Source organism: Anoplolepis gracilipes, chromosome 1, assembly GCF_047496725.1.
Source record: "Anoplolepis gracilipes chromosome 1, ASM4749672v1, whole genome shotgun sequence".
Lineage (NCBI taxonomy): Eukaryota > Metazoa > Arthropoda > Insecta > Hymenoptera > Formicidae > Anoplolepis > Anoplolepis gracilipes.
The window spans coordinates 21,890,917-21,910,072 of record NC_132970.1 but is presented as its reverse complement, the minus strand read 5'-3'; the positions used below and the strand labels follow the sequence as shown (position 1 = coordinate 21,910,072).

The following is a 19,156-nucleotide window of genomic DNA, read 5'->3' as shown; positions in this document are numbered from 1 at the left end:
ATAATAGAATTTTTGTAATATTGATAATTATATTATTATTTTATTACATCTTGTTGAATATAGTCGAATGTACTGAATAAAACTGAAACAAAAAGATGAAGTATTTAGAGTTAAAGTAATTTGTAAATTTTTATTAGTATTACTATCTTAATAAAATTTTATAGATTTAGACAATTTATATATATATTAAATACGAAGAATTATTTTAAAAAACTAGTTAAGATTTTTTAAAATTTTTTGATTAAGAAAGATATTTACGCATTATTAAAATATGAACAACTTTGTTAGAAATAATGCTTATTGGTAATTGTTTTTAATGTTTTGCATATACACTCAACGTCAATACAATACATATATCGCACAATCAATCATGAAGAAGGTGATGTTTCCATTAACACAGGTTTACGTTCATAATGAAGGGATTATGCAAGCGCATATTTTTAGCTCGCGTATCGTTGTCACGCTTTTATATTCTAACACGGATGCATCATACAAACGTAGGAAAACTCGCGTGTAAAACATCACAAAGACGGTCGATCACATGTCACAACAAAACACACGCATGTATTTGCAGCGACGTATAACACGCTACCGTGGGAGTCACGTGTGATCGGCAGCACGTGTGCAAAGACGAATTCGAAGGTAAGCTCTGATGTTGGAGGCATCTTCTTGGTTTAAACTAAAACGATCCACTAGGTTCTATCGAACCCTTTTGAGCCTCATACGCATCTCTTTATCTCTTCCTCCCCTTTTCTGTTTTGTTGGTATCTCTCAGTTCTCACTTCCTCTCTTTCGTTTCCATATTCTCACTGTCTTCCTTTCTTGCTTTCCATTTCATCCTGGGCAAAGCTTTTCACGTAGAAGTGTTTCGATTACGTCGGTACTCGCTCTGGCGATGTTTTTCTTTCTAACGGGTGTGTATATACATGTATATACACATTGTATATGAGTAAAATGTAGGAAGGACCGTTTAAAATAGCAGCCGTGATATGTCACGGTTATTTCGAATTCGATAGTTCACGTGTGAAACAAACTTGCCCACCACCCTTGACTCTTGTTCCATTTGATCGCTTTATCTCATTTCTGTTCTCTTCATCTCTCGGATATAACTATCGATTCTTTCAGTCTCACCGCTCCAACTCGCATGCCTGTATTCTTATATTCCTCGTATGCCTCCTCGTCTGGCGCGTAACTTCGTCTCTCGTCTGTACGCATGTTTGCTTCACACGTGACTGCTTCGAGATACGCACCAAACATTATAAATATCATTATAAATATTATTTTTATACTCGTTTAGATATCTATAATGCGTTATTTAAATCAAGAGGCGTAATCTGAGAGAGAATATTATTACATTATATATTATGTTTTTAAGAAATTAAATTTTTTTACAAAACTAATTATAAAAATTTGGTAAAATATTTTCACACAGGTTACAGTAAAAAAAAAAAATTAATTAATTTTTTCACTTAATTAGTTTTTTTTAACAGTGTTTTTCTTAAATGTCAAACAGGTTTGCCACCGAGTGATAATCTGTCATCATGGAAATCAGAGCCATCGGATACTCCGGAATCCCACCAGAATTCCAGCGTGCCCAAGTCCAACTCCGGATTGAACGGTAAAGAACAATAGTTTCACGCTTCTCAATTGGTTTCGATTTCGCTCGTTTTTGTACTCCAATTTTTCCTTGCTTATATGTTTTACTTTTGCGAATGCGACGTTCGTTTGCCGAACTATCGCAGGCATTCTGAATTCGATAGCTTCAAGCCGGCGATCCGAGGTGAATGGCACAACGCCAATGGACGAGAAGCCGCTGGACGCCTCCTGCAACGATAAAGTTCACCCCCTCTATGGCCATGGGGTCTGCAAGTGGCCAGGCTGTGAAGTAATTTGTGAAGACTATCAAGCATTCCTTAAGTAAGTTACAATTCAGTTTTTTCAATACTTATACGTGATCTCTGTTTTAATTGTGTTTTCGACATTTAACCATTACGCCATCGTGCGATTATTTTGCTCGTAAATAAATCTGATGCAAATTTAATTTTTAGTCTGACTACTTTGCGTCAAATTTTTATCAACGCAATATTAACATTTCTCATTAATATAAAGAAATTTATCATCATTTATTTAAATAAATATAAAAATGCAAACATATTTACCATTTGTGTTAAATCAAGTCGAAATCTTTATACTATAAATAGATAAAAGAATGCTTTGAATATAAAGGAATAAGAAATGAAAGGAATAAAGTCAGCAATTAAATTTGGAAGGATGGGGCAAAGAAAGTGTAAAAAAATCGCTCGTGTCAGCGTATCTCATTGACATCAGACGCTTTCGCCCATCGGCTTCGAGTCGCAACCGCAAGCTCCATCCGTAGCTCCATCCCGCCGAGGGATCTTTCGTAATCACGTAGTTCGTCGGTGCAAACTCCCTCAAACAAGCCGTTACTTAAAAAAAAAAAAAAAAAAAAAAAACGCTAATTACCTTTGTCTCATTAATATTCACGACATTCGACCGCATCGTTATGCCCCTCAGTCTAATCCCTTTCTACCCCCCTCCCCCCTCACCCTTCCCCCTTTCCCTCGCCAGCCAGTTCGTTCGCTCAAGCTCCCTCGACCTTCCCGCATCTTCGTTCTTAACCGACCAACCCACTCCTCACCATTCTTCTCACCCTCGTCGATACAGCCGTCCGTTTCGTCGACGAAGAAGGATTACGGAAATTCTTAAATACGGAATCTTGTTGGCACCCCCATTCCTGTCCCTACGACGCGGCAAAGCTTAATTTTCTGTCCTGCCGTCTCCTGGGGCGGTGAGGGAACGGGACTCCGTGGTTGGAGACTGAAAACGTTACGTGTCCGGGATTTTTCGTGGCTTTCTGACGGAAGAATTTGTTCGCAGCTCTTGCAAAATAATTGTGTGACGTCTTTATTGCTTTTCCATGGTTTTTCTCAATAAATATAAGCTGCCAGAAGAATATCATATAATTTTCAATCAAATGTAGCAAAATTAAATCATGTTAAAGATTACAGCTTTCAAATTAATATACAATTAATATATTCAAATTAATATAAAAGTTTCATTAGATATGCGACACGAAATGAGAAGTAGATTACGTTAATATATTATGCAACTTAAAATAAAATTTGAATTAAATATAAATGTAACGATACTTATATAATTTAATTAATTTATTTTAATTGAATTTCATATATGGTTTCACCGCGGTTGTGCCTCTTTTATCATTTAATCTAATTTAGGAAAGGTTGATATATGATCACGATGTTAAAATATTATAAGCGCTTTATACTTGCTTTGTTCTTTCTTAGTATATATCTAACATTCTAATATTTATAATTGCATCAGTTAAAACTGCAGCGCATTGAACATTAAGTTGTAATTGAATCGTGAACTATTGCAGACACTTAAATACAGAACACACATTGGACGACCGATCGACAGCGCAAGCCAGGGTCCAGATGCAAGTAGTATCACAGCTAGAAATTCAGTTGCAAAAAGAACGAGATCGATTAGGCGCTATGATGCATCATCTGCACATGGCAAAACAGATGGCTTCTCCGGAGCCACCAAAATCATCTGAATCTTCGGTAAGTTTTCTTTATACTATATTATAATTTTATATATTTTTTCATTTATAATTATTTATTACACAACAATTAATATAACTGCACAATAATAACTATAATCTAAATTTTGTTTTATAAAATATATTTGAAATTGAAATATAATAGATTTCTAGAGAGAAAGAAATAATTCAATTTTTTGTACTTATTATTAAATCTCAAAATTGATTCGATTTTATTTCAAATATACTAATAACAAAAATATAAAAATTATTAATATAATAATATAATAATTTATACTGTTGTTATATAGTTTTATGCACACAAAATTTTTAAGAAGAAATTAATTGTCATTGAAAGCCATAATAATTTTACTTATTTTATCGTGAATTAAAAAATCAATTATACAACATTATGATATTTAAAACAACACAAAGTTTCCATTTTGAGCTGCAATTATAATACACTTAAGAGTATACATTAGAATGGATATTGAAAGTCCAATCTGGAAAAACGATCCGACTGCGACGCGTAAACTTTCCCGGCTGTGGCACCACTACAAGATCGTAAAGCCGAATTTTCACGATAGACCAGCTCGTTGGAAGATTTTACGATCTCCTCGCGGCCCGCTAACAACAACGCGAGTTTCAGTTTTAACGCGCCGCCGAGTCGAGTGCTAATTTATACATAAAGTTTGCATTAATAATTCATCGGAGCCGCGGTGATTTTATATCGCCTTAATTAAAACCCCTAACAAGTTGGGCAGTCGGAGAATACCAATATCGCATTAGCCCTCCGCCAGCGACAACGCCCGACGACCGACGGTTTAATTATTTTAACGCGGCTGTGTGAGTGATAGCAACTACGAAGATCGGATTGCTCATACAGTTTATATACATCATAAAATTTGTACATCATTGCAATAAAATATTCACATTGCATTACGTAACGCTTTGGATATGAATAGTATCTCGTAAAAAAAAAAGAAAGATTTTAAATATCTAAAATATTTTCACAATTTATATAAGATCGTGTTCAAAGTTTCTTCATAAGATTTAAAATTTTTTTGACTTTATGAAAGCTATTACCTACCTTAGAAATAATTTTGAAATGTATACAAACATATGTATATAATTAAAGATTTTATTCTTTTTTTAATTTGTCATTTTTGTATATTAAATATATACATGTAAAGAAAGAGAGATGTTGTTTTATTATTTCTTTTTTATTTTATTTTTAATCTCGTGATCAAATATATTTTGATTTCTTTTATGTTAGCTACTTCTTTATTAATAAGAAATTTGAATTAATATGATTTTTTAATTAGTATGATTCAATGCAGCTTAATTAAACAAAGGTTCAAATTATTTGCGACTCGATTATAATACTGAAGAAATATTTATTCGACATCTATGAATCTTTAAATCGATTAAATCCCCATATGCTCTATTTATATTACTTAAATTATATCGCTGCCTACTGCTTTGTTTTCCACTTTGTAAACTTTGTTTCAGACGGGCTCGAATTTACCAAAGCTGAATTTTTCCACTGCGCTGATGAGTCAGCCGCCACCTAACTTCGGGGTCTCTCAGGTCTCACCGGTGTCCATGTCCGCCCTGGTGTCCGCCGTGAGGTCACCCGGCGGTGGTCAACTGCCCCCATCGGCCGGTGGTGCTCCGATCCCGCCACTTCCGACTATACCCAACATGTCCGGTTTACCGCCGATGCCCAATATGCCCGGCAGCATGCCAAGCATGGCTGGTCCGATTAGACGGCGCATCAGCGACAAATCAGCTCTTTCTTTGGCAGGAGGTAAGGTCGTCTTTCCATCTCTTAATCTTTCAACGATGCCGTCCAGAGGTGAGATTAGAGATAGAATCTGCGAATAATTAGGCGAATAATTAATAGGGATCAGAATAGCATATTTTGCGTTACCAACCTCAATTTTGTTGTACCAAATAAATATTTTGCAGGAACTCTTCCGTTTTACCTGTTTCAAGGAAAATGGTTGATTACAAATTATTTTTTCTTATTAATGAGAGGACAAAATTTATATTCATATTTCCATATATAGCTTGCATATATGCTTAATATATAATAGTATATTTTATTTGCTTCTTATATATTATTAATAAAGATTGTTGATAAAGTTCTCAAGATCTCTAATGTTTTATTAATCAAACTTTCAAATTCAGTTACATAATATATATATAGAGAGAGAGATATATAATGTTACATTTTTATTTTCTCTGAATTCTCTGTCAAATAATATTACTGATTGATGTACTATATTTGTGAGGTATACTTATATGTATATAATACATAATTATAATGCATATTAAATAGAATTAGTAATATTAATGCATTCATAATTAAATAATTTTTTAATGTAAAATTTTATTGTATTATATATTTCATTTATTTATAGGTACGTATTATTTAATACTGCAGTCATATTATATACTGCAAATAATATTTTTAATTAAAATATTTTCGACATAACCATTTTCCGAACATATAGCTTTATATTTGAGATGCATATGATAAGACCTTGGAAGTGGATTAATATCGTCTCAAAGAAAGGTGAAACGAAAGAAATAACAATTCAGAAATTGAATACTATTCGTAGGACTGTATGACGAGGGCACTGTAAGGCGCAGAGTATCCGTCGATAGATCTGGATTAGATATTAATGAAGGTAACGATAATACAAGATCATACTCGGAGTGATACGAGCTTCGAAATACCATCTTATGAAATAAATTTTTTATTTTTGTAATATATAAAACTCTTATTAAATCATTAATAAGAGCAATTACATTTTGAAAAATACATTATACAAACACATGCTTAGCAAACAACGATTATATTGCTATGGCATTTAAACATATAAATAATTGATAAGTATTTTTAAATTGAAAAAGAAACGTAAAAGATAAAAAGAAGAATAACATTATGTTGAAAATATTTCTTAATTTTTTCTTAATTGTTTGTTGTTTAATCAATATAATTTTATGAGAAATATACAAGATTTTTTAATTCTACGTACAATAGTTTAGTTAATTAGATCTGAATTATATCTGCTTTTGGTATTTCGAGGTTCGTCGCAGATTTATTCTCACTCCGATGAAATAAAAAAAATACCGATCCTGTAGCAAGTGCTCTTTACGGTCCTCTTTTGGTCTCGTGCCTTTTCCTGTCGTAAATTGTACCACACGCACAGATTACTGGTAGCGACTGTGTCACGTGATGCGACAGTGTTCGACACCTTGTTGGCAACGTAGGACGAGTATAGGTGTAGAGAGAGATGAAAGGAATTTATGCGATGAGATAAGATGAAAAATAAAAAAAAAAATTTTCTTACATCCGCCAGTTCGAACCTCTTTCTTATCGATGCTTTTATTGTTTCCTTATTTCTTGTGCTGCCCGCCCTCCCCACCGTGTAGGGCTGCCCTACATGCTGGAGCGTGCTGGCCTTGACGTCCAACAAGGTACTGTCAACCTACTTTCCACGCTCCCTTTTGTGGCTTAAAGATTTTCTTGTGGAAGGATGTGCACCCTGCATGAGAGTTCTCTCCTTTATCTTCAACTTTCGCATCTCCATAGCACCGCATTTTTCTAATTTTGCTGATTATTCCTAAGACAATTGAGATTTTGAATATTCCAAAATCCCATGCAAATATTTGGAACTAGATAAATTGATCATAGTTTATAATTTTTCAGTTGCTTTATTTTACGCCCGAAAAAGGTGATCCATATGCTTACGTCACTTCTATTTCTCTCAAATCTACAATATGCAAATTTAATTATTAATAAAATTTTTATACGAAAATAAAAATTAATATTGTAATACACATTTAATTAACAATTGTCAATGAAATGGTTGCATATTGAAAAAATTATAGAAAACTCTAATTTGGATTGCCTCTTTCTGATATTATATAAAATTGTATTTCTTGCAAAAGCATGCATTCATAGATACATATTTCTACAATCCTAAAAATTATTATTATTTTATAAAAATGTCTTGTTTCTTATTAATATCAGTATACGTACAATTTTAAATTGATTTGATCATTGTTTAGATTCACACTAGAAACCCTGCTTAAAAAGTTTAAAATTGTAAAAATTCGGAAAAAAACAATTCAGTGCAAAAAATACATGATATATGTAGTTTAGTTTATTTGAGGTTTAAAGACGAAAATTTAATCATAATGTCATATGACCAGCACAAAAGCTTTGCTTGTTTGTTGTGATTCCATTTAAACCTTTTCATGCAAAAAAAATAATCAGTTAAAGATATAATTATTTATTGATAATAAAAATATTAGCTCTTCTTTATAAAAAATTTTAATAATATATAAGATAAATGAAATTTGTTGCGTCCGATTTCAGAAATTCAACGAAATAGGGAATTCTACAAGAATGCAGATGTCAGACCACCGTTCACGTATGCATCCTTAATTCGGCAGGTGAGTAGTTAATAAAATTATCGAAGGATCCTCCGGATATCACATTTTCCCATCACGTTGTATTAACATTACTGGAATTATTACGGAATTTCCTCTAACAACATAAAATAAATGCACAATATTATTATCATTATTTTGGTAATTTCTTAAATATTAATTGAGAATTAATTTCAAATCTCCTTATTAAGCGTTACATTAAATATTATTATAATTTAATAAGATTTTGTACTAAAAAAATAATTATATTTCATAATTATCTAGATGCTATAATATTTTATTATTTATTAATTTGAATTTTTATATTTTATATTTTATATTGCTAGAGAATTATATTTTTTTCGAATTATTATGTAACATTGCGGAACCGAAAATTTTATAGATGCAACGATATTGCGTACAAGAAATTCTTATTTGTAATTTTATTTTAATATCTCGGTTATGAAAATTGCCTTCGTTAGGAATCGAAAAAGTTGATATAATTCTAAATGTTGCTCTTTTCATAGTCCATCATTGAATCTCCCGAGAAGCAGCTGACGCTCAACGAAATTTACAACTGGTTCCAAAATACATTCTGCTACTTCCGGCGCAACGCAGCAACGTGGAAGGTATATCTTATAATTTTAATAATTTAATTACAATCGTCTTAAAAGGAAGAAAAACGATAAGCAGATGAATAATAACTTTTAATTTTATGATCAAGAAAATATATTTTTTATCACAATTTTAATTTTACACATTTTTACAGTTATTTATTTATACAAGATATCAAATATCTCAGTAAAAAATTCTTTTTTCTTGTAGCAGTGTTCAGTATTTTTCATTAAAAATACCGCGATATATATGTAAAATGTAATCCTTTAATATAGCGACAAAGTGGAAATAACTCTTCTTTAACTGGATGCATTTAATGTGAATCTACTTATGCAAAGGGAGTCAGAAGAATAAAATAATTTGAATTTACGAGCTGGTTAAGCTGAATGCGCTTAACTAGAAAAGGTACTTTCGAAAATCTCGGATAATTATATGTATTGATTTAAATTAACAGGCTAACATAAGTGACGTACCGGGCAGAGCAGTTGGTAATGATAGTTGTGTTGCTTTCTTGAATAGGGAGAAGAACTGGTAACATGTGAAAAATGACATATTACTAGTCATTTATGAGCCATCTATCATTATATCCTTCCTATCATTATATTTTTCTTCATTGACAACCTACTCGATAGCACACCGCATGTCACAGAATAACAGTAATGCATTTAAATTAAGAGAGAAAACTCTATATATAATAGAGTTTAAGTTAATATTAAATAGAATTCACTATTAAAAAATTCTTATAAATTATTAAATTGCATTAATAATATGTTATTTCTATACACATGTATTGTCAAACTTATTTCATTGTTAGAAATAAATAATGCTGTTAATGTAATCTGGAAAGAAATTCACATAAAATATATAAAATGTTTATAGAATAATGTTTTTATATATGCAAAAATAATAGCAAACATGTGTTTAGGAAATGTCTCATGCTTGTTTAATTTTGACATGAGAGAAGCACATTTACTTAATTTCAAATAAATTGACGAAACAAGATTACAGACTAAACATCGCGGATCAATAATCAAATCATACTTTACATCACTTTTCGGACAAACAACGGAATATAACGTGCCGATGGTTCATGACTGATTTGTAAGCCGACGTGACAATCCGCTTGTTGGCAAGAATGTTTGCGCGCGTGCGTTTTTCTTTGCGTGTGTGCGAGTGCGCGTGAAAGTAATTGACGTTTGCCATGACGCTTCGCCTCGCATGGTTATGTACATGAAGACACAAAGACGCAAAAACAGGTTTATCAGGTGGAGAGCAGAGCAGAACCTGAAGAGAGACACACCTACACGCTGACGACGACGTCTTGGCGGCTATATGTCAGCGGGCAGCCTCATTGAATTTTATTCGGCCCTGCGGCATGAATAATTGTTGTCGTTGCCCCTAGATTTAGATGACTAGCTGTGCATTAACGATAAAGGAATGCCACAAATCGTATCTCTTTCGATTAATCATTTTGGTTCGTTATATCCTCCTGCGGGCTTCATCATCGCGATCTCATTGCCAATTTCCTTCTGTGCTAACAGCGCTCATCATCATCATTGACAACATCATCATCGTCGTCGTCATTGTTTTTATTGTTAGCAGATATCGCGTTATAATTATTATTGATTATCAGTTTATTAGACATATATTATAATATGATTTTCGCATTTATTATTATTGTATTATTGTTTTATGTATGTCACACGCATTGCGGATTTCCGTCCTTGTTGGCTGCCACCTGAAAAAAAATACTTGTCCCACTTTTCCGAAATAATAAATAATGATGCTAATTTTGAATAATAGCTTATTTTTATTTTGAATAATTTATAGATAGGTAAATAAAATGTAATATTATTACATTATGTAGTGGTATGCACTTTACACTTATGATTTTTACATTAGTTGTATTGTTTTTTTTCTTTTTTTTTGCACTACTGTTTTATATGTATCCTAAAGAGTTTTTTTTTTCTTTTTTTTTTTTTTGAGAATCTTGCCGCAAATATTTATTAAATTGCATTAGATTATTTTTGAAAAAAGCTATATGTAAGGCTATTCTGAAAAAAAAGTAAAACCTATATAGCAATATTTAAGTTTGCCGTGCAAATCTCAGTTTAAGGTGGCAGCTTTGCTTACATTCCTTAAAGGTGCTGAGTTGTCATTGCATCCATTTTTAAAAACAAAATAAGATTAAATTAATTTCTATATTATCAAAATTAAAAATAGAATTATCATTCTCGAATAACGTTTGTACAATATAAATGAAAATATCTTACAAGCGAAATAGAGAAATACATTAAAAAAAAAAAATATTTTTATCCGATATATTATATTTCTTAAATATATAGATGGTTGTCATAAGTTAATAAGAACAGCGTTGTATTGAATAGATCTTCCTAAATCATTATCTATAAAATCTTCAATCGCAATTTTAAGGAGATAATATAAGATATAAAATAAACATTGAAATTACAAAACTGAATTGTAAAACTAAAAACTATCTCTTTCTGAAAAAAAGTAAAATTATTATTTTTTATTAGACTTATATCAATATCTTGGATAAATAAATTTTATCAGTGCAACATCAAAAAATGCATTATGTTGATATTTTTATTTGTAACACAAAAGTTTTTTTTCATTAAAATTACAAAGTCATAATATTGTGAAAGCATTTATTTTGCCGTATAACAGATTTCTAAAAAAAAATATTTGTATCCGATATATTGTATTTCTTTATATAGATGGTTGTTATAAGTTAATAAGAACAGCGTTGTATTGAACAGATCTTCCTAAATCATTATCTATAAAAATTTCAATCGCAATGTATATGCATATATACAACAGAAATATATAATATATCTAATATCGAATTTTCGCGTACAAATATTAATTTAAGTTATTGATACAATGATATACAGAAAATATTAAAAAATGTATTTCAATCAAAATCATGTGGATATTACGTATTTACACAAAGTATTTTATGCTCGAATACTCGACGAGATCATTCGCAACGCTGCTCGTTGACACCTTGGCACCTTGACAAATCATACGGCACACGCACAATATCGCACGTTCTCACTTAGCGACTCTACCTCGCGTCTCGGTCTCACGATCACCATCCATCCTTGCCTCATCAGCGTGGCCGGTCATCGTCACCCAATGTCGAGGACTCTCCATCACCTGCGTAACACAAAGCCATCATACACACATACGCGCCTTCACGATCCGTCACGAACGGCCGTGATCCTTACATCCCCTCTTCCCCCCCCCCCCCCCCCGCCGACTACCGGGGCCGTGATTGAGTTGGCTTCGTTCGTTTTTTGCGTTGCTTATTTAGTCTGTGTATTATTTTGTATAGAACGCAGTGCGACACAACCTGTCTCTCCACAAATGTTTCATGCGAGTCGAAAACGTGAAAGGGGCCGTATGGACGGTGGACGAAGTGGAGTTTTACAAGAGACGGCCACAGCGCGCTTGCAGCACGACCGGGTACGTTGCCCCTCCCCTGCTCCACCAATCAGAAAAAAAATATAATTACAATCGCGCTTTTTACTCTCTTTATTCTCTCTCTCTCTCTCTCTCTCTCTCTCTCTCTCTCTCTCTCTTTCTTTCTCTCTCTCTCTCTCTCTCTCTTTCTCTCTCTTTTTTCTATCTCTATTACACCAAAAAATATCTCTTATTCCTTTTGGAGACCGATGGACTGAAACCCACCCCCTTTCCGTTCCTCTGGCATATCGGAGGAATAGCTTCTTTCAGATTACAAATTTCCTTTACGATTTCACTATCTCCCACATCTCCCTTTTATATATCTACATCACTCTCTTTTTCTCTTTCTGCCTTTTTATATATACTTATATATATATTATATATACTCACTTATTCGCTTTTACTCTTCTCATATTTATAATCGTATCGCCACCCCTCCCCCCAGCCCCTTATACTGCCCCCCCATTTTTCTACAATTTTATATCATATTTATATAACTTTTTACATACTTTTTACATATTTTTATATCGATATTTATACATATACATATGTTTATATATACATTAAGAGTATTTAATATTCTATTTTATATACATATAGCTCTTTTTATATATATATATGTATTTTTAATATATATCTGTTTTTATATATTATATATATATTTCTATATGCGATCTGAAGGTGGACGCACATTCAGTGCGTTTGTGGCCTTCGTATGTATGTATACGCACATACACGCACGCTCTCCTGTGCATTTCTCTCTCTTTTTCTATTTTTAATCATAAGATATATATATATTTAATCGCCTTCTCACGATATTCTACGTCGTGTTCCCTGTTTTACATCTCTCTTCATAGTATATACTGTACCTGTTTGTACTTGATACGTGCGCATTCATACGTATTGATCTGTGTGTGTGTGTGTATAAACCTTTTTATACACTTAAACGCCATAACAATCTTTTAATGTACATTGCTTATGTCGTCTGTCTGTTTGCTGCTAATATTCGTAGTTTCTCGAGGTGTCGTATTTTTGTAATCGATAAATAATAGCCATCATTTATTAGAAAATTATTTTTAGAATTGGACGTCAGTTTTATATCATGACATTAATATGTTTATCATATCTGAATTATGTTTTAATCGAATAGTGACAGATGGAAAATTTATATTTTTGTAAATAAATTTTATCTTTGTTTATACACATTTGTTTATGAATACTCGAGAAACTATCACTGTGTTTGAACCCGCGTGTGTGTGAATTTCTTACTTGCCCGTCGTCGTGTGATGGTAGTCGGCAGTCTGATGGGTGCGTGGATGTGCGTGAGAGTGCGTCGCCGATGAAAGAGCCGCAACAGATGAAAGGGAAAAAAAGAAAAAAAAAAGGATAGGAAGAGAGTTTAGAGATGCTAATCTCGTTCTCGGAGATGGGAATCCGTAGTATGTCGTGTGTGCTTTCATAACGAGCATGTAAGCTTTGCAGCGACTAACCCGATCGAGAACGGCAGGGCCAAGTATTTGGTCCAAGTCTAGTCTCGAAAGCCCGGAAGCCCGGAAGCGGAATTGCCCGGAACAGAGTGAGAACCGCAGTGTTGCACTTTGTCAGGTAGTGAGAGGAGCTGCCTTACTACATTATTACTACAGTCTCTGTTTTATTTTCTTTAATTTATCCATCCCTTCTTTGCGAATCTGTGCTGCTGTTTGTTCTTTCTAAAAGTCAACTCGAGATCATTCATGTGTCCCGGCAACACGATAGAGCGATGGAGTTGTCGGTGCGAAAGACGTGCCGGCGTTAATTGGTGCGTCCAGAACCCCGTCTGGAAACACGACGGGAAGCGATAACCGGGACACGCGCATACACGTGAGGCCTCCCTTCTGTTACGAAGAGTAATGAGAATGGCGATGGGGGCCAAGCGCAAATTAAGAAAGAAAGAAAGGCGAAAATATGCGCGCAGTCAACTGCAAAAAAAAAAAACCAGAAACCTTGTCTTTTTTACTCTCTTTTTCTCTATTTCTTGGTGGTCTTGTCTGTGTATACAGAACGCGATCCGCACCAATCTATCATTGCACAAGTGTTTTGTGCGCTATGAGGACGACTTCGGGTCATTCTGGATGGTGGACGACGCCGAGTTCGTAAAGCGGCGGCATCTGTCCCGCGGCCGCCCCAGGAAATATGACCCAACCCCATCACCCACTCCACCCCACCTCTCCGCACAGTAAGCACTACCACTTTTTAGAATTCTGCTGGCTGGCTGGCGCGACGTTCTGACCTTACCGCGGTACTTTTTTATAAACGCGGCGACCGGGACATTTTCGCTTGGTCGTTGTCTACAAATTGAACCGCTAAATGGGCTTTCCTACCTGCTGCCTTTTTAGAAGTCTTTGCGCACACGCTTGATATAAAACTGTGCGTGGTTGCAGCTGTTACGATGATGTTTCATGTTAACATATCTCTACAAGCATAAAACAATCACAAAAAAATTGTTTAAAAATCTTTGAAGTAGCAGATCTATTCCCGTTGTATTACGTCATTGCTATATAAGCTAAATAAAAATTGTTTCAGCGTTATGCATATAATGAAACGGAGACTAGAATATAAAACAATGTTTTTAAATTAAAAATTTTTAAATTTATAAAATATTTTTTTATTTTCTTTAATATTATATAATTTGTATGTGTGCTTAATATTATTTTAATTTATAAAAATAGGAACGTTTTTATTTTAACATTAATGTTTCTTTTTCTTTATAGTAACTTGTCTAATTGTAATACTGTAGTATTAATGCATTATTCATGCATTAGAACAATTTCTTAAATGAGATCTTTACTTCAAATTATCTATTATGGTGCTAACAGCTGCAATGATAAATAAGGTAATTAAATATATATATTTTTTTGATTAGATTTTATATCACCGAATATAAAATATCAATGAATCTCTCTTTCTTCTTCTCTCTTTGAATTTTGTAATAAATTTTTTTTTATTTTTCTAAATATTGAGATATCAATTAAAATATTTATTACATGAAGGCAGCAGGAAGTAGCTCTATGCAGTTTATCCAATCCCTCTAAAATGATTTCCGCATTATGCCTGCCTTAAGTGCCTCTAAAGACCGATTTCTTAAAAAATTAAACTAGTATCATATCAGTTATCTTGCTCGTTTATTTGTCAAAAGTGCACAATGTTATCCTGATATTTTTGATCATACACACATTGGACACACATATTGTTATTAACAGTCTACTCTAATGATATAAGAAGTTGTATAAGTGCGAAAAATATATGAAAAATAAAATTGTATAACATATAATTTATTTTACATAATTAAGTATAAATTTATTTTGTAATAATATATTTTACGTTTGCAATTATTTTTTTCTTGTTTTCAAAAATTTGTTTAGTTCATTTAATAAGTAATACTATTATGCGTATTGTATAATATATGTACTGCTAAATGCATATTCCTGTAAGATTGAGATTTGCAAAAACAACTGAAGCATTAATATGTGTGTATACGATGTGTGTTCTAAAATTTACATATATATCAAATTATAGTAAAATTGAAATAAAAAGTATCTAAATATTTTGTGTTTTGTGTCAAACTACAAGAATCAACAGCTTTTTCTGAATTAACATTTAGAAGCATAGAAATTTAGATAGCAAGACTTAAATTTTTATTAAGTTTTGAATAAATTTAAAAACGAGAAAAAGATCTTATTTGTATAATTTAATTACCACAATAATTGAAATTGAAAATTTAGAAACAGGAACAAGATATGTAGTAGAACATTTTGCTAATGAAAAATCAATTTAATTCAGTCAAAAAAAAAAAAAATCAAATCAAAATTTAAGAAAAAAAATATTTTACACTATTCCTGTGAAAATCTTGTACACTTTTGCAAATGACGCTCAAGATTCATAAGATATTCCCGTATACGTTACTAGTATTGTAGCCTAAAGATTCTTGCACTTCGTGATAGCTTAAATCCTGCACGGTCCTGCAGTACACCAGCATCAGGACGATTGGTCAGAGATGCGGGATCTCTAATGTGTTAATAGTCGCTTGCATGGATTATCGTGGATCCTTAACACTCCTTTCCCGAAGAAACCTTCTAAAACTGTCCCGTCTAGTTTGAAAACACTGCTTATAAACGTATGATGCTTAATGTGATGCTGTTTGTGTAATATCTCGTGTGAAAGTGGTGTGTTTGTGCGGGCAAGCGTTCTCTTGTGTTGAAGTTTTGCTCTTCCGTTTCCGTCTTTGTTCTGTCCTCTCATAATAGCAGAGAATTACTTTTCTCTTCTTTTGTGAGCGTAGAGCTGCCATAACGTTAATAGACGTTTGTAATCTCTTACGTTCGTCATTGTTTTAATCGATTTCTACAGAATGTAATAGCACCTTGGCAAAGTTTTGTTTCTTCAGTTCTTATCGATGCGATTTTCTTTGCAATTCGTTGCAATTCTCAACTAATATGCTGCGTTAGAATTATGTGTTAACGCTTTATTAGATGCACGCCCAAAAATTTTTTTCAATTTTAGCATTTAATTTGCTATAGCTACCTTACTAAAAGGCTTCTTTCATATGTGATGGAATTATAAATATATTTAAAAATAGATATGTGCGTGTTAGAAGGCTTTGGACAAAAACAATTTCAGCAAATTGTATTACTAAAGTTAGAAAAAAGAAAACTTGAAAAAAGTACCCTTTCAAAAATAAAATGTTTTCATATAAAATATTTTAAAAGTTGAATATTTGAAATATCAAATATATAAAAAAAAATGAGACAAATAAAGTTGAGAATTGCAAGGTAGATTTTAGCATCTTACTTTATGCTTCCGCAATGAGCGAATGGTTCTTGATCTGAGTGAATATAAAAATACGTCAGAGCTACTCGCGCATGTGTAAATTGTGTATACTGTGCGTTATACAACTATATTCCTCGAGTGGAATTCTTCAACCTTCATCATTGCGACTCGTCTGGTACCACAGGTATTATATGGACTCAATAATGTCAGTAATATTTAATAATGATAATTCTTCAAATATATTTACTGTTCAACTTTAATACTTTTTAAAATTTTATCTATCTTTATTCAAATAATCTCTTTTTAAAATCTCTCTCTCTCTCTCTCTCTCTCTCTCTGTCTCTCTCTCTTTCTCTCTCTCTGTCTTTCTCTATCTAAAATTTTCCTCCTTTTTCTATCTCTATTTTCACAAATCTCTTTTCTATCTATTCAGCGCTCCATGTTACTTGATAAACGGTCACAGGAATATTTTTTCTTGTCTTTTTCTTCGCATGCATTTTTAAATCTCTCGGAACAAGATCTCTGACGATGTATTAAACTGGGTATATTTATCCAGTTATCTGGTAACTACACTCACAAGGGACGTTATGAAAAAGGTGTTCTTTTTAGAAAATGTCAAAACAGAAAAACCAATAAATGGTCATTTAATTGAATCAAGTATTTTTACTACATGATTTTGCAAAATAATAAAAGTGAAAGGTAAGCACAGGTAACCTAGTGGGCGTTTATAAGTAAATTTGTTTCGAAACAAATATTATAATACTACATTAAAAATGAAAAAAAAAAGAAAAGTCGATACAGCAATGTTATTTATGAAGTTTCGAAACGGGAGCGCTTTTTTTAAACACTTTCTCTGTAATTTTTATCTAACCTCACTCAATCACCAATAAGTCGAACTGGTGGGCAAACGATAGAAAGCTCTGTGTAAATAGGTAAGAGTTTTTGGACTCTATATTTTCGCTCTTTTTTAATCTCTCTTTTTGATATATATTTATATGTATACATTTTTCATATTTATAATTCTCTTTGTCTCTCTTCTCTTCTACTTTAAATCTTTTTCTCTCTTTCTCTATCTATCTTTCTATCTTCTTCCTTTTTGTCTTTATACGTCTTACATATACTACGACTTCAGTATACACGCACAGACACATAGTCACCATATACAACCTACTTTGATTCCCCTCTCTTTTTCAAATCCATCTTAACATTGACACAATTTAAAAAAAAAAACACACACGCGTTTTATTTCAGGAAATATGCTTACAACTAAATTTCGAATATTATTAACATATTTTTCTCTGTCAACATCTAGGGGTGTTCCGTCGAAGAGCCCAACTCTAACGCACAGTCCTACTATGTACGGTGATGCGCTTAATGCTAACCTGCAGGTAACTATTAATAATTAATTTATAGAATGCTGAAATTTTCTTATACATTTTCATGCGAATTGCCTTCTTAGTTGAGCAATTTAAAATGCATTAAAGCAATATCTAAGTAAATAATATGGAGTAAAAAATATTGTTTTTATTAAATTGTTGTCATATCTGAATAAATTAAATGATATTTTACGAGCTTTTGTATTATATCAATTTTTTCTGATAAAAATTTTGATAAACTATTAATTAAAAATGTTACTTATTATTGTATTGATAAAATGAATGCGTTACTAATTAATAATAAACATTACTGTTATTTAAGTAATTGGTATTAGATCAGTAATAACTAACCATCTAATGCAATTTGAGTATTTTCAGGCTCTCGGGGAGTCTAATATGGGATTTTTGAACAATCCAATGTGCACGTCAACAGCGACAAGTCCTGATAAGGAACATGTGTTACCTCATAATGATTTGATGTAAGTGACATTTACACAAGTGCATCATTCGTGCATCTCTGTCTCTCTCTTTGAATGTTTAAGATATATTTTATGAAATATTACAAAAAGTCGTTAAAATCCTTGTAATGATTTTATTTACAAATAGCCGTACTTTTTCGAATATTATTTTAGTTTATAATAATAATTGCATAACGCCTTTGGAATTTTTCATTTATTCAATATCGTGCATTTTTCGTTTTTATTCGCGGACATGTTTACAAACGGTTTATACGATCCATTCTGTACGAATCTATCGCGTGCGGTGCAGGAATCGTGAAAAAGCTCTCTGTTTTCGTGACTCTTTCGCGAAACACAAACTATTCGTTGCAGCTTGACAAATCGCT

At 32.4% G+C, this 19,156-nt stretch overlaps 1 protein-coding gene across 19 annotated transcripts in view; it reads left to right on the top strand.

The window, feature by feature from the left end:
* Foxp (forkhead box transcription factor P) overlaps positions 1-19,156 on the top strand; it is a 292,578-nt gene that overhangs the window by 266,445 nt on the left and 6,977 nt on the right. For 8 of the 19 annotated variants that reach the window (XM_072895337.1, XM_072895453.1, XM_072895462.1 and 5 more), the window contains 10 exons: positions 1,514-1,618; positions 1,743-1,917; positions 3,419-3,605; positions 5,096-5,393; positions 6,211-6,279; positions 7,977-8,053; positions 8,557-8,658; positions 14,170-14,345; positions 18,249-18,324; positions 18,682-18,791. In XM_072895337.1, the coding sequence (XP_072751438.1) occupies positions 1,514-1,618; positions 1,743-1,917; positions 3,419-3,605; positions 5,096-5,393; positions 6,211-6,279; positions 7,977-8,053; positions 8,557-8,658; positions 14,170-14,345; positions 18,249-18,324; positions 18,682-18,791 (1,375 nt within the window). Of the gene's footprint in view, positions 1-1,513; positions 1,619-1,742; positions 1,918-3,418; positions 3,606-5,095; positions 5,394-6,210; positions 6,280-7,027; positions 7,073-7,976; positions 8,054-8,556; positions 8,659-12,002; positions 12,134-14,169; positions 14,346-18,248; positions 18,325-18,681; positions 18,792-19,156 lie in introns of those variants that run through there. The other 11 variants (XR_012047024.1, XM_072895391.1, XM_072895353.1 and 8 more) reach the window with 11 other exon arrangements.